We start from the raw sequence: 14381 nt of genomic DNA, 5'->3' as shown, positions 1-14381 counted from the left end.
ATCATGTGTTACATTTTGTAAAACAAAAATGTATATAGATAAAGAAAACATAAGACAGCAGTTTAAAAAAGTGACCAAAAGCCATTATCTTTCCTCTTTAATTGCAAGGACTCTTTATTGAATAAAGCATTATAACGACGACTACCTAAAGGGGAAATCTACCTTTAAATATTTGTGCTTTATTGTTTAGTATTCACCTGTAATGTTTGCTGTACTATTCTTTTATGTTCTTTTTTTCTGCCCACTGCTTTACTGTCATCCTTTAAATATTTGACATCAACCCTAGGAGCCTTGCCCACCAATATGCTATGGATATGTGTGCAACTGATCACAACTTTTCCATTTTGTACTTGTCCCTAGTGTATCTCCAATTGAGATTTTTCTAAAACCTTTTCCTAGATTGTGACATAAGTGATGGGGTTAATTGTGGCACAGGGCAGGACCCATTGTACTATCCAGTTGGGTGTGAAGAGTATACTTTAACAGAACATAGCATTGCTTTATTTAATTTCCACTAATGATATATCATCACTGTACTGTCTGTACTACACCTAAATCCTGAGAGTACTTTTGCACTATAAATCAATTTATACTTGACATGTACTTACATTTTGGTGTTGCACATTCTGATGATTTGTGGCAAACTTTGGGGTTTTCATGTCTTCAGTGCCTACTGTAAAGTACAAAGCAGAACAGGTGTTTGTGTTATTTTAAAGGGAATGTATAGTGCTTTGATTATATGATATATAATTTAAAGAGCCCAAGAAGGGACTAACACACCATCCCCTCCCCAAGCCTTTTCTGTTCCGATGATGCCCTATGAAGTTTCAATTGGAGAGAGAGGGTCTGAAGGCAAACAGCTTCTGTTGTGTTCTGTTACAGGGTTACATACAATCTATATGTAATATTTGTTTACAAAATAAAGCTTTTACATACAGTACATATCATGGGGTCTTCCTAAGACCTAGAGAATTCATACTCTAAATCAGAGGTCTCCAAACTGCGGCCCGGGAGGGGCAGGGGGCCAGATACGGCTCTTTGCTTGTCTTTCTCCGGCCCTTGGGGGACTATTCATCCCAGTGATATGAGACTCAATTCCTCCCACTGACACCAACAATGGGGCACTATTCCTCCCTCTAATACCAAAGATGGGATACTATTCTTCCCACCTAATACCAAATATGGGGCCCTAGTCTTCCCCCTAATACCAACAATAGGGCACTAGTCCCCCCCCCAATGCTAAAGATGGGGTCCTGTTTACAGATGCCGGAGAAAATATAATATTCTCACTGGTCACTATTTCTCCCACTGACACCAACAATGGGGCACTATTCCTCCCCCTAATACCAAAGATGGGGCATTATTCCTCTGCCTAATATCAAAGATGGGGCACTGTTTACTGTTGCCGGAAAAAAGTATATTCCCACTGGCCACAATCCAGCCCCTCTGAAGTCTGAAAGACTGTAAACTGGCCCTCTGTGTAGAAAGTTTGGAGAGTCCTGGTCTAAATGTTTGTTCTGGCAGCCAAATAGCTGTGATCTACTGTGTACAGGCTTGCCAATTGTCCATAGTAATCATTGACAGTTCTTAGTTTTGCAAGGATGACAGTTCCAGGACTTTCACCTTTTAAACAGGAGTGGCTTTTAGATTGTAAACTCTAGCCAGCAGGGTCCTCTTGTATTAAATTGTATATGTCTCCCTCCATTTTTTAAATCACTACACAAACTGTTACCACTTTATAAATGCTGTAATATTAATAATAATAATCTCACATCTTCTTCAATTTAATCAAGAAAAAAATCATTGTGATTCTGGAATATACCTGCAATTCAATGAATACTCAAAAGTCATAGTTTATGTACGAATATATGCAGCCTTACTTTGTCTGTTACGTCGGCGAGGGCGGCATGGTTGTGGTGGAGGAAGTTTCCACACTTCATCTCTACTGCGCAGGACTTGAAATAGATCAGGCGGCTGTGGCAGATATTTTTGTGTCCAATGATTTGTGGCTCCAGGACTAGTCACCTGTATGATAAAAAAAAAACAGCTAAATATGCATATGATAACTATTCTACAGTAATGCCTTGTACGCGTGGTCGGATATTCCGAGATAGCCTCAACGTAGTCCCGTTGTAACGAACGAACATCATCACATTCCAAACGATCAGATTTTCCGACAACTTTGTCCAACCGTGTGTATGCAACACCAGTTTAGGACAAAATCCATTGGAAAAAATGCAACGGATTTTGTTGTCGGAATGTCCGACCATGTGTACAGGGCATAAGAAAAGCAGAATTACCACTAGGTCTAAGACAGAAGTTGTCTTTTCTAAATGAGTGCATATCGCTGAGAAAATGTATATGTTCAGGGCTTATTCGCTCAGAGAATAGGTGCAGGAACTCCCCCCTTCTGTGTCACTCCTTGTCTCCGCCCCCTACCCACCTCTGAGTATCGTTCCTTGGTAACAATCCCTACCCACCTCCTAGTAGCGCCTCTTTTAGAGAATACAGTGCAAAGTATCACTTTGTGGTGCTAAGTCATTTTTATGGAATTTGTTAACAACAAGAAAAGTAGTAAAATAGACCCCCAACAGACAGCAGCAGTAGATGCCCCCCCCCCCCCCCCCCACAGCAACAATAGATTCTCCCAGAAACAATAGACCCCCAGCAACAATGGAATTTCACAACAAACTACCACCCCAGCAGCAACAACAGATCTCCCAAAAGCCAGTATCAATAGACTCTCAAGGATCAAGCAACAATAGACTCCCTTCCTCAACAGTAGATCTCTTCTTGCAACAATTGACCCCTCAGCAACAATAGTTCCCCCAGCAGCCAACATTATTAGACCCTCCAATACACCCCAGCACTCCTTGCCATTACATACATTCAGTGCTGGAGGTGCCAGCACTGTGTTCCCCCATGTTCCTTCTGAAAAAAAGCCCTCACCATATTTGTGTTGAAGTGCATGTAAATCATAATAATTTACTTCTCTTATTGCTCTCTACAACATTAAAAATGTTTTGTTAAATCTGTTTGATCAGTGAAAAAAATACCTGTTGATCATGTCAGAAATCTTCTGAACTGATAACTCCCTGTGTCATTTGTTTGTGCTTATATGTTCCATTTTTCCAAGATATCTGTGCGTGTCTGTTTTAACGTGTATGTTACAAACAGTAGTCTTCAGTATGTTCGTGGACTCCATCCACCAGAAACATCAAGTTGATTCCACCAGCCTCCTGTCTATATTGCACTAAACTGAGCACACAAAGCACAGAAGCAGATCCATGTTTGTGTGGCCAGTTTGTGTCTTGCAGGATGCTGTGCATAATCTCGGCATGCCTATATCTTCTGTAGCCTGTTCAGCTGTCATGCCCCTACCTTGTAGCATGAAGGCATAGCTCTCTGTTACACATTGTGTAGGGACGGGGACGGTGAATGTACTTTCCTGTCTGCGTTATGTAATTATGCTCTCCACTATCTGGAAGAGGACATGTAGGTTTACGGTGGGGTCGCGTGACCGAACTATAAAACCATAAAACAAATTATAATATGGTTTCTACAAATTATGAACATTGCTAATATGTGTCTTGGAAGTTGTTTGTTTACAACTACTGTAAAGTGTTTCTAAAGGCCAATTTAGATCTTATACTCTTATATATCTTAAACTCACCGCTAAACTTAAGTTTAGGAGAAAAGTATTTGATCAAAAACTACAAAGTAGCCAGGCTAGATGCAACCTAGCACAACTAAATTTACTAGCAGCTCTGTTTAGGACAATGGTGCTACATATAAAACATTTTTTACCTTAATGCAGGGAATGAATTAAGGTAAAAAGTGTTTTAGCTTTAGAACCCCCCTAAGGCCTCATGCGCACTCGAGCTCAAAAAATCGACTTTACAGACGTTTGAGCTTTTTTTTTCTCTGCCTCTAAACTCTAACCTGTGTGTCTGTGCACACTACAGGCATTTACAGGAGTTTAGAAGCAGGGGGGTTTAAAAGAAGAAAAAAACCTTTCATTTGTGTGCTCAACAGAGGCCAATTTGGTAAAAGAAACAACACATCTAAAGATGCAATAATGCTAGTTGCTTTTAGCGATTGAGCGTCTTTTCATTTCAATGGCCAGATGAAATGAATAAATGCCCAAGCATTTGATGTGCCTAAACACGTTTGAAAAATGGAGCTTAAGAGTGTTTTTGCAGATGCTTTTCTCCTGCCAGGAGAAATACTTTAAGCCCTTGTACACACGGTCAGACATTCCGACAACAAAATCCGTCAGATTTTGTCCGATGGATTTTGTCCGAAACTGGTGTTGCATACACACAGTCGGACAAAGTTGTCGGAAAATTCGATAGTTCGTAACGTGATGACGTTATTTCGTTCAGACGGGACTACGTTCAGGCTAGTAGCCAATAGCTTTGGTCTAGGAATTTGACCTGAGCATGCGTGGCACTTTGTCCGATCGGAATTCTCTACAAATGATCGGACCAGGTCCGATCGGATCATGTTGTCGGAAAATTTTATAGCCCAGCTCTAAAACTTTGTCGGTCGGATATTCCGACGGAAACAGTCTGATGTAGCCCACACACGGTCGGATTATCCGACAACACGGTCTGATCTGCCATTTTCCGCCGGAATGTCCGATCGCGTGTTCAAGGGCTTAGAAGAGTCCAGTGTGCATGAAGCCTAATGCAGCGTACACACGACCGGACTTTTTGACCGACTAGGTCCGACAGAATGAATCTGTCGGATATTATGATCGTGTATGGGCTCCAGCTAACTTTTTTTTCCCAAAAGTCCGACGGACCTAGAAATAAAACATGTTTAAAATCTTTCTGAAGGACTCGAGTCCGGTCGAAAAATACGTTCGTCTGTATGCTAGTCCGATGGACGAAAACCGACGCTAGGGCAGCTATTGGGTACTGGCTATGAGCCTCCTTATTCTAGTCCGGTCGTACGTCATCACGTTCAAATCCATTGGACTTTGGTGTGCTTGTGTGTGGCCAAGTCCATTTGTTCGGGAAAAGTCAGTGGAAACTCCGCCGAAAGTCTGTCGGGAAGACCGTTGGACCTAGTCCGTCAAAAAGTCCGGTCGTGTGTACGCGGCATAAGGCTCAGTTCACACCTATGCGTTTTTGCAGAAACGCACCATAGTTAATTTAACATGGTTTCCTATGGGGCATGTTCACATCTATGCTTTTTTCAACCACTGCATTTATGGAAGTCAGGGACTTTTTTCAATGCAAAGTGTTTTTGCTTTTCTGGTTCAATAGACTTCAATGGAGAAGCTGCAGAAAGGCATGTAGTGTATTTTTGCCACAATTCTATTACGATTTCCCTGCAATTTGCATCTTACATAGAACATATCCCTGTACATTGTGTCTCATTAAGATACTAATTTATTATATTATTATTTGTTTAAGGTATCCATATAGTGCCATCAATTTATGCAGCGCTCCACACATACATTGCACACTCGCATCGGCCCCTATCCTCAAGGAGCCCACAATCCAAGGCCCCCAACTCACATTCATAGACTAGGGCCAATTTTGAACAGAAGCCAATTAACCTACCAGCATGTCTTTGGAGTGTGGGAGGAAGCCGGAGTACCTGGAGGAAACCCACACAGACACAGGGATAAAATGCAGACTCCAGGCAGTGTCATTGTTGGAATTCGAACCAGCGACCCTTTTTACTGCTAGGTGAGAGTGCTACCCACTACACCACTATGACGCCCAGTCTTAATTTGCCCAACAACAAATTGCACTGCAGTGCATTAATGACCAAAAGCAAACTGCATAGGTGTGTACCAAGCCTAAGGGGTGGGGGGATCACAAGGCTGGATTCACACTTATGCATTTTTAGTGCTTTTTGCAGATTTGCATTACAGAACATGTTCCATAGGAAACCATGGAAAATGGACTGTAGTGCAAATCTGCAAAATGCAAAAAGCACTAAAAATGCATTAGTGTGAATCCAGCCCAACTGGACATGGCTTAGGGTAAGCTCAGAAAAAAGATTATTTAAAAACAATGATACTGCAGTAATAAAGCTATGGATAGTTCCATATAATGTACATTCCTAGATTGTGAGCTCTAATGAGCAGGTCCTCTGATTCCTCCTGTATTGAATTCTATTGTAACCGTACTGGCTGCCTCATGTTGTAAAGTGCTGCACATACTGTTGGTGCTATATAAATCCTTTATAAAAATAATAATAATAATAAAAAAAATCTATCAATAATATAATTTCTATCAATAATATCATTAATTCAACTGATCAGACACTTTTAACTAATATCAACCAATATTCCCTGGTATCAGTGACGATAGGCGCCTTGAATATTGCTCCAAACACAGGTATTTACAACTTTATCTCATAAATTATATATCAATAAATTCACAAGTTCTTACACTATTAAATGTGACCTTCTGACCGCCCACTGCTCTTCTTCTTGGTCGGATATATGCTGCAAAGGAATAAACAGAAATCATATTAAAATTTGACCTATCCTGTTTAAAAAAATCATGTGCAATTAGTATAACTAATTGTAGCATGTAAGAACTCAACCATGTAATACGATTTGCATAATATTTTTTGTGTACACTAAACACATAGTGTGCAGATGCCAGCAGGCCAGATTTTAATTATGAACCACATCACTTTCATTGAGCAATCCCTATTAATTTCCAGCCACCCAATTATCACTACCTTGTACGAAATAACTGTGTTTTATTCATAATGATTATATATCTACACACACAGTTACACAATAAATGTGTTTTAATGATAGTGTGTGTGTATATCCATTGTTATTAGTTTATATTTCTATGTCAAGGCTACTGTCTGAGGGCTAAGAGGCCTTTATACAAACAGGAGCATGATGCCAGCCACAGTTATTTCATTTCTTAATACATGTTTAGGAAACTTTGGCTCCCTTTTCCTGTTTGAGTCATGTTCCTATTTTCAAGGCATCTGCATTGCAGGCAATGACATCATAGTTCACATATAAAACTTTTACTTTTTAATTTTAGACTATTAAAGACTTTATCGCCTTAAAAAGACCCTGTCACCAGATTATTTTTGTCAAGAAATTTTTTCATGAGATTATATGTGCATATAACATTTTTTATGTATGTTATTTAACGTTTAATCCCCCTTATGTAGACATTCAAAAGCTATGAGACCGCTTCTGTGTGCTGACATCTTAGATGAGATGTCAGCAGCCCCAGAAGATTCAGAACTGTCACTCAGAAGTTTATATGGGAAGTGATGGGAGGTACAAACAAGTTACGCCAGCATAGAGAATAATTATACACGCCTTGAGGAGAGGGCTAGGAGGTGCAAGCAGGGAGGAAGACTGTGCTAAGGAATTAACTAGTCAATTTTCCCTGCACTCCACATGGCAGCATACTCAATGGGTCAATGTTGTCCTCTTAACCCCTTTGGATCAACCTTACTAGTGAAAATACACCACCAGCGAAGCATTCTTCTTCTGTCCTCGCTCTAGGATAATGGCTAGAAGCATTCCCTACTGTAAACCACCCTAGATGACCCTCTCCATGGTTGAAGACTCCCATTTTTATTGGTAAAAACTGTCTGATTGGGGTACCCTAACTACCAAGATTATCGGTGACATGAATTGCCCATTTGTTGCCGTTGGGCAAGTTCTCCTTTTTTTTCTTTATTTTACCTTTTTTTTTCATGTTTCTAGGCTCTGGTTTCAGTGTTAAAGAAGCAGGGGTGTATGAGCGTCTGCACATCCCTCAGTTATGATGTGACCAACAAGGTAGGTCTGTTTTTCTATGTGGCCTGAGACTGGTTTCAGCACTTTAATGTTACTTCTGTAGTTGCCTGGGTGGTGGTGGTTGGCAGTCCCAAAAGCCACTGGAATTGCACAGCTGTTCAATTTAAAGAGCATTAGCCTCTTGCTGCCAATGCATTCTGCACCTTCCTTCTGCTCCCCTATTCCTTATTCCTGTGCAATAAATATCAATTCTGTTCTGGGTTTTTTTTGCTTTTCACTGAAGCAGCAGTAGAGGTATGGTGACTTACTGCTTCTACAACTTTGCTTCGGGGATAAAATCAGATAGAGAAAGAAAAGAGAAAGTATATTGAGAATATTGTCCTTGACGAAACGCATTGGTGGCAGAGCCAGACAGTGTCTGCTAGTGTGGAGAGAAATGTGTGAGATGCTGGGATTTCAGAGCAGTGAGACTTTACAGAAGCCAGCTGCTCACATTGCTTTGTGAGGGAGTTCCACCATTATCAAGTGTTCACACAGCTGCTTAAGTCTAAAGTCATTTTTCTACTATGTTTTTAAGGGCAATTTTAATTTAATAAAGCCTTTGCTATTATGATAACACCCTGTGCAAGTTTCCTATTAGCTTGTGCTGCAGCCGGGTGAGTAAGAAGGACTTGATTACATTAACCACTTGCCGACCGCCGCACGACGATATACGTCGGCAGAATGGCACGGGCAGGCATATGGGCGTATATATAAGTCCCTGCCTGCCCGCGGGTGGGGGGCCCGATCGGGCCCCCCCCCGGTGCCTGCGGCGGTCGGCATTCCTTCGAGAGCGATCCGGGATGAGGGGACAGCCATTCATTCATGGCCACCCCCTCGCGATCGCTCTCGACGAATGAAAATCCTCCGTGACATCACTTCCTCTCCTGTAATGTAAACACAGGAGAGGAAGTGATGTATTCTCTCCTCCGTGTCAGTATTTTTCGTTCCGGCACCGAGGAGAGAGGTTCGGTGAGTTGCACCAACACACCACACATACAGTAGAACATGCCAGGCACACTCACACCCCCCCTTTACCCCCCGATCACCCCCCCAATTACCCCTGCCCCCCCAGTCACAGTGACACCAATTGCTTTTTATTTTATTTTTTATTTTTTTTGCATTGGTGTCATTTGTGACTGTAATAACTGTTAGGGCAGTTAGGGTTAGCCCCCTTTAGTTCTAAGGTACCCCCCTAACCCCCCCAATAAAGGTTTAACCCCGTGATCACCCCCCGTCGCCAGTGTCACTAAGGCTGGGTTCACATTGCAGCGGTTTGAGAACGGATGTGATTCGCACCGCACTGCAGTGCAAATCACATCCGATCTCTGTGCGATTCGAGTTCAGCCATACAGATAGTATGGCTGAATTCGTGTCGCACCCGCCGCACCCGCCGCAAACTCGCACGGGACCCTTTTTTTGGTCCGCAGCAGAATCGGATCGCATGGGTGTTCACACCATGCGATCCGAGTTTGCAGATCGCACTGCGATATGCGAACTGATCTGGGGGTGTCATTAACATTTCACTGACACTCCCAGCAGTTCGCATAGGGCAGTGTGAACTGCCGCCGGGAGGCATGCGATGCGGGAACCCGCCGCGGATTCGTGGCGTTCCCGCATCGCTCCAGTGTGAACCCAGCCTAATAAGCGATCATTTTTCTGATCGCTGTATTAGTGTCACAGGTGACGCTAGTTAGGCAGGTAGGTATTTAGGTTCGCCGCAACTTTTTATAGCGCCAGGGACCCCTATATACTACCGCATAAAGCCCCCTGATTGCCCCCTAGTTAACCCTTTCACCAGTGATCACCATATAACTGTTACAGGTGACGCTGGTTGGTTAGTTATTTTTTTATAGTTTCAGGGCACCCGCCATTTATTACCTAATAAAGGTTTAACCCCCTGATCACCCGGCGGGTGTCATTTGTGACTGTAATAACTGTTAGGGCAGTTAGGGTTAGCCCCCTTTAGTTCTAAGGTACCCCCCTAACCCCCCCAATAAAGGTTTAACCCCGTGATCACCCCCCGTCGCCAGTGTCACTAAGGCTGGGTTCACATTGCAGCGGTTTATGAGAACGGATGTGATTCGCACCGCACTGCAGTGCAAATCACATCCGATCTCTGTGCGATTCGAGTTCAGCCATACAGATAGTATGGCTGAATTCGTGTCGCACCCGCCGCAAACTCGCACGGGACCCTTTTTTTGGTCCGCAGCAGAATCGGATCGCATGGGTGTTCACACCATGCGATCCGAGTTTGCAGATCGCACTGCGATATGCGAACTGATCTGGGGGTGTCATTAACATTTCACTGACACTCCCAGCAGTTCGCATAGGGCAGTGTGAACTGCCGCCGGGAGGCATGTGATGCGGGAACCCGCCGCGCATTCGTGGCGTTCCCACATCGCTCCAGTGTGAACCCAGCCTAATAAGCGATCGTTTTTCTGATCGCTGTATTAGTGTCACAGGTGACGCTAGTTAGGCAGGTAGGTATTTAGGTTCGCCGCAGCTTTTTATAGCGCCAGGGACCCCCATATACTACCGCATAAAGCCCCCTGATTGCCCCCTAGTTAACCCTTTCACCAGTGATCACCATATAACTGTTACAGGTGACGCTGGCTGGTTAGTTATTTTTTTTATAGTTTCAGGGCACCCGCCATTTATTACCTAGTCTCACTAGTGTACCCCTAAATTTAGGGGTGTCTACTTTCCAAAATGGGGTCATTTGGGGGGGGTTTGTGCCATCTTGGCATTTTATGGCCTTAAAAACTGTAACGCCCTTAGAAAGCCTGAAGGCGGTGCTTGGTTTTCGGGGCCCCGTACGCGGCTAGGCTCCCAAAAAGTCCCACATATGTGGTATCCCCGTACTCAGGAGAAGCAGCAGAATTTATTTTGGGGTGTCATTTCACATATGCCCATGGCATGCGTGAGCAATATATCATTTAGTGACAACTTTGTGAAAAAAATAAAAAATAAAAAAATTTGTAATTTTCCCGCAACTTGTGGCAAAATATAAAATATTCCATGGACTCAACATGCCTCTCAGCAAATAGCTTGGGGTGTCTACTTTCTAAAATGGGGTCATTTGTGGGGGTTTTGTGCCATCTTGGCATTTTATGGCCTTCAAAACTGTAATAGGTAGTGAGGAGTGAAGTCAAATATTTACGCCCTTAGAAAACCTGAAGGCGGTTCTTGGTTTTCGGGGCCCCGTACGTGGCTAGGCTCCCAAAAATTCCCACATATGTGGTATCCCCGTACTCAGGAGAAGCAGCAGAATTTATTTTGGGGTGTCATTTCACATATGCCCATAGCATGTGTGAGCAATATATCATTTAGTGACAACTTTGTGAAAAAAAAATAAAAAAAAATTTAAGTTTGTAATTTTCCCGCAACTTGTGGCAAAATATAAAATATTCCATGGACTCAAAATGCCTCTCAGCAAATAGCTTGGGGTGTCTACTTTCTAAAATGGGGTCATTTGTGGGGGTTTTGTGCCATCTTGGCATTTTATGGCCTTCAAAACTGTAATAGGTAGTGAGGAGTGAAGTCAAATATTTACGCCCTTAGAAAACCTGAAGGCGGTTCTTGGCTTTCGGGGCCCCGTACGCGGCTAGGCTCCCAAAAAATCCCACACGTGTGGTATCCCCGTACTCAGGAGAAGCAGCAGAATTTATTTTGGGGTGTCATTTCACATATGCCCATAGCATGTGTGAGCAATATATCATTTAGTGACAACTTTGTGTAAAAAAAAAAAAAAAATTTTTTTTTTTTCATTATTCAATCGCTTGAGGCAAAAAAATAAAATATTTGATGGGCTCAACATGCCACTTATCAATTTCCTTAGGGGGTCTACTTTCCAAAATGGGGTCATTTGGGGGGGTTTTGTACTGCCCTGCCATTTTAGCACCTCAAGAACTGAGATAGGCAGTCGTAAACTAAAAGCTGCGTAAATTCCAGAAAACGTACCTTAGTTTGTAGATGTGACAACTTTTGCGCAAACCAATAAATATACAGTTATTGACTTTTTTTTTACCAAAGACATGTGGCTGAATACATTTTGGCCTAAATGTATGACTAAAATTGAATTTATTGGATTTTTCTAATAACAAAAAGTAGAAAATATCATTTTTTTTCAAAATTTGCGGTCTTTTTCCATTTATATCGCAAAAAATAAAAATCGCAGAGGCAATCAAATACCATCAAAAGAAAGCTCTATTTGTGGGAAGAAAAGGACGCAAATTTTGTTTGGGTACAACATTGCATGACCGCGCAATTACCAGTTAAAGCAGCGCAGTGCCAAATTGTAAAAAGACCTCTGGTCATTTACCAGCAAAATGGTCCGGTCTGAAAGTGGTTAAAGCGGATCTTCATTCTCCTGCAGCACTTTCCTCCTCTTCATCCCGCCAGTCTTTCACAGTGCCTATAACGGGTACGTTTTTTGTTTGTTTGCATGCATTTTTTCCTTGCTTGAAAGACTTGGCCTACCCCCAACTTCCGTAGTTGGCATAGGCAAATGGTGCGGTTCCTGTGGTGCTTCCTAGGATGCATGACATGCAGTCCCATTCAGTAAGGAGGAAGGGGCGGGCCTAGCAGCACCTGGAGAAGCCAGCAGCTGTCCCAGTCAACATGGCAGTCCCTGACACATGCAGTGGCTGCAGAGAGGAGGATCCCAGCAGCTCAATGTCGGATCCACTGGCTAGGCGAGTATCCTTACTCTGCAGAAGACAATAAAATGTATGCAGCGAAAAAGAAAATGGGGGGAGCAGAAAGGCTGAAGTTCCTCTTTAAGCACCACATGCTGATATTGTGAAAGAAAAGCATTTTTTTCCCACACTTGGAAGATTTTACAAGACATTGATGCACCATATTGGAACGCTTTTGGCATAATGGACTTCTGGTATTGTGTATATCCACTTTACAGTTTTCATCTGATACAAACTTTCACATTTGATTTATCTTTATTGATATAGATACATGGTGTTTATTTATTTTGTATATTTAACACCTTCATGTTGAGAGCTCTATAGTAATCCTTTCGCACAGTATTTGAGGTTTGCTATACTTCTATATATCTACAAAGTAAGAAATCCCATTACGCATTACCCATGTGATCAAGTGGACATCTTGCATCATCAGAGCACATAGAGTTATGAGCTTTGTTAGAGCCCAAAGCAGTACCAATCCTGCACTCCTTCACCCTCCAATAGCCCAGTCTCTAATTGTCTAGGAACTTAAGTTTGTTGGACATATGAGCTATGGCTTTGTCTACAAAAATGATATCTGCAAGATGTTTTAAAGAAGCTACAAGAGACAAAGAAGCAAAATGAACAGAATGTAAAATCTTAGATAAATCAAGACTTTGAAAGCATGCAGATGTTTGTGCAAGCATCTCATTCTGCAAAGAGGAGCAGGCCTACAGAGTTGCAATAATCTCAGTCTGGGCTATCCCACTAGGAAGACCAAGACCTATCTTCTGTGGAAGAATTGGAAGAATCATCACCACATACATTTCATGTTAACTTATTGACCAAAATTACTGAGGTCACCCAGTTCAGAACTCCTTAGAAGAAGTGTGGAAGTATTATCCAGTCTTGAAAACGAAGACCCATCATTTCCTTTGATGATGAAATCAAAAAGCTAATAGAAGAAGAATGGGAGAAACCTGATAACAAATCTAGCCATCAGAACAGGTTTTCCAAAGTATTAAGGTTAATCAAGCAGATACAGAATTTATCTTGAGAGTTCTGTTGAAAATCCAGCGTGAGGGCAATTTTTATTCTGCCCTATGGGCTGAAAAGTCCATGGTAACTGTTGTGGATCCAGATGATGTTGGTTCCCCTATGCCACTTACATTGCAGGTGAATGCTCCTTCTACAGAAACACTTGAAACACCTCAACCCATGCATATTGGGCCTGCATGGTTGTTGAAGAGGAAAAACTCCTAGCTTCAAGTTTATCACTGGCAGGTGTGAATACCTCACTCAATGAATAGGACATACTACTCTGTTTGGTGATTTTTTTTCCTTTCATGAAGGTAAAGGTTTTCTGCCCCTTGCATCTGATAGGAGCCTCAAGGTACATGTTTTAGCCTTGTCAATACTTGCATGATCTTAGTGGGCCAACCAGCTGTTAGTAAAAGACTTATTATGAACTGCAATCAAAGCTGAACCTCCACTGAAGCCTCTATTCCCTTTCTGGGACATAATCTTTGTCGTTGGTATGGAAACCTGTCCTATCAGGTAACTCACATGGAATTCCTTATGGCTATTAATTTGGGTTGAAGAACTTCAGTCCCAAGCTTATTCATCTAAGGAGCCTTTTTGCTTTTTGCCTGCCGAACAAGGTTGTCCTTCGTCCCTCGCCAGAATCCCTGCCAAAGGTATCACCGTTTCAATTAGAAAGTGGTACTTCCAGTTTTGAATATGGCCTTTCTAAATGATATCCAACAAGAATCAGAAGATTTCAGTCAGCTAAACATAGAATGTTTGATTTCAGGATACCTAAACTAATAAAAGATAGTCAGACATTTGACAACCTATTCATTTATCCTATGGACCCGGCAAAAGGAGCAGAGGGCAAGTCACTCCCTCCAGGATTC

The 14381-nt window shown here is 42.2% G+C and overlaps 1 protein-coding gene across 1 annotated transcript in view; it reads right to left on the bottom strand.

The window, feature by feature from the left end:
- Window positions 1–14381, bottom strand: part of VXN (vexin) — a 29348-nt gene that overhangs the window by 12058 nt on the left and 2909 nt on the right. The window contains exons 2-4 of the mRNA XM_077492813.1: window positions 6414–6469; window positions 1881–2025; window positions 609–673 (exon numbers count right to left, since the gene is read on the bottom strand). Of these exons, the coding sequence (XP_077348939.1) occupies window positions 609–673; window positions 1881–2025; window positions 6414–6469 (266 nt within the window). The remainder of the gene's footprint in view (window positions 1–608; window positions 674–1880; window positions 2026–6413; window positions 6470–14381) is intronic.

Source organism: Lithobates pipiens, unplaced genomic scaffold (genome assembly GCF_037356315.1).
Source record: "Lithobates pipiens isolate NorthernLeopardFrog02 unplaced genomic scaffold, aLitPip1_a1.2 Scaffold_19, whole genome shotgun sequence".
Lineage (NCBI taxonomy): Eukaryota > Metazoa > Chordata > Amphibia > Anura > Ranidae > Lithobates > Lithobates pipiens.
This window is presented reverse-complemented; position numbering and strand designations above follow the sequence as displayed.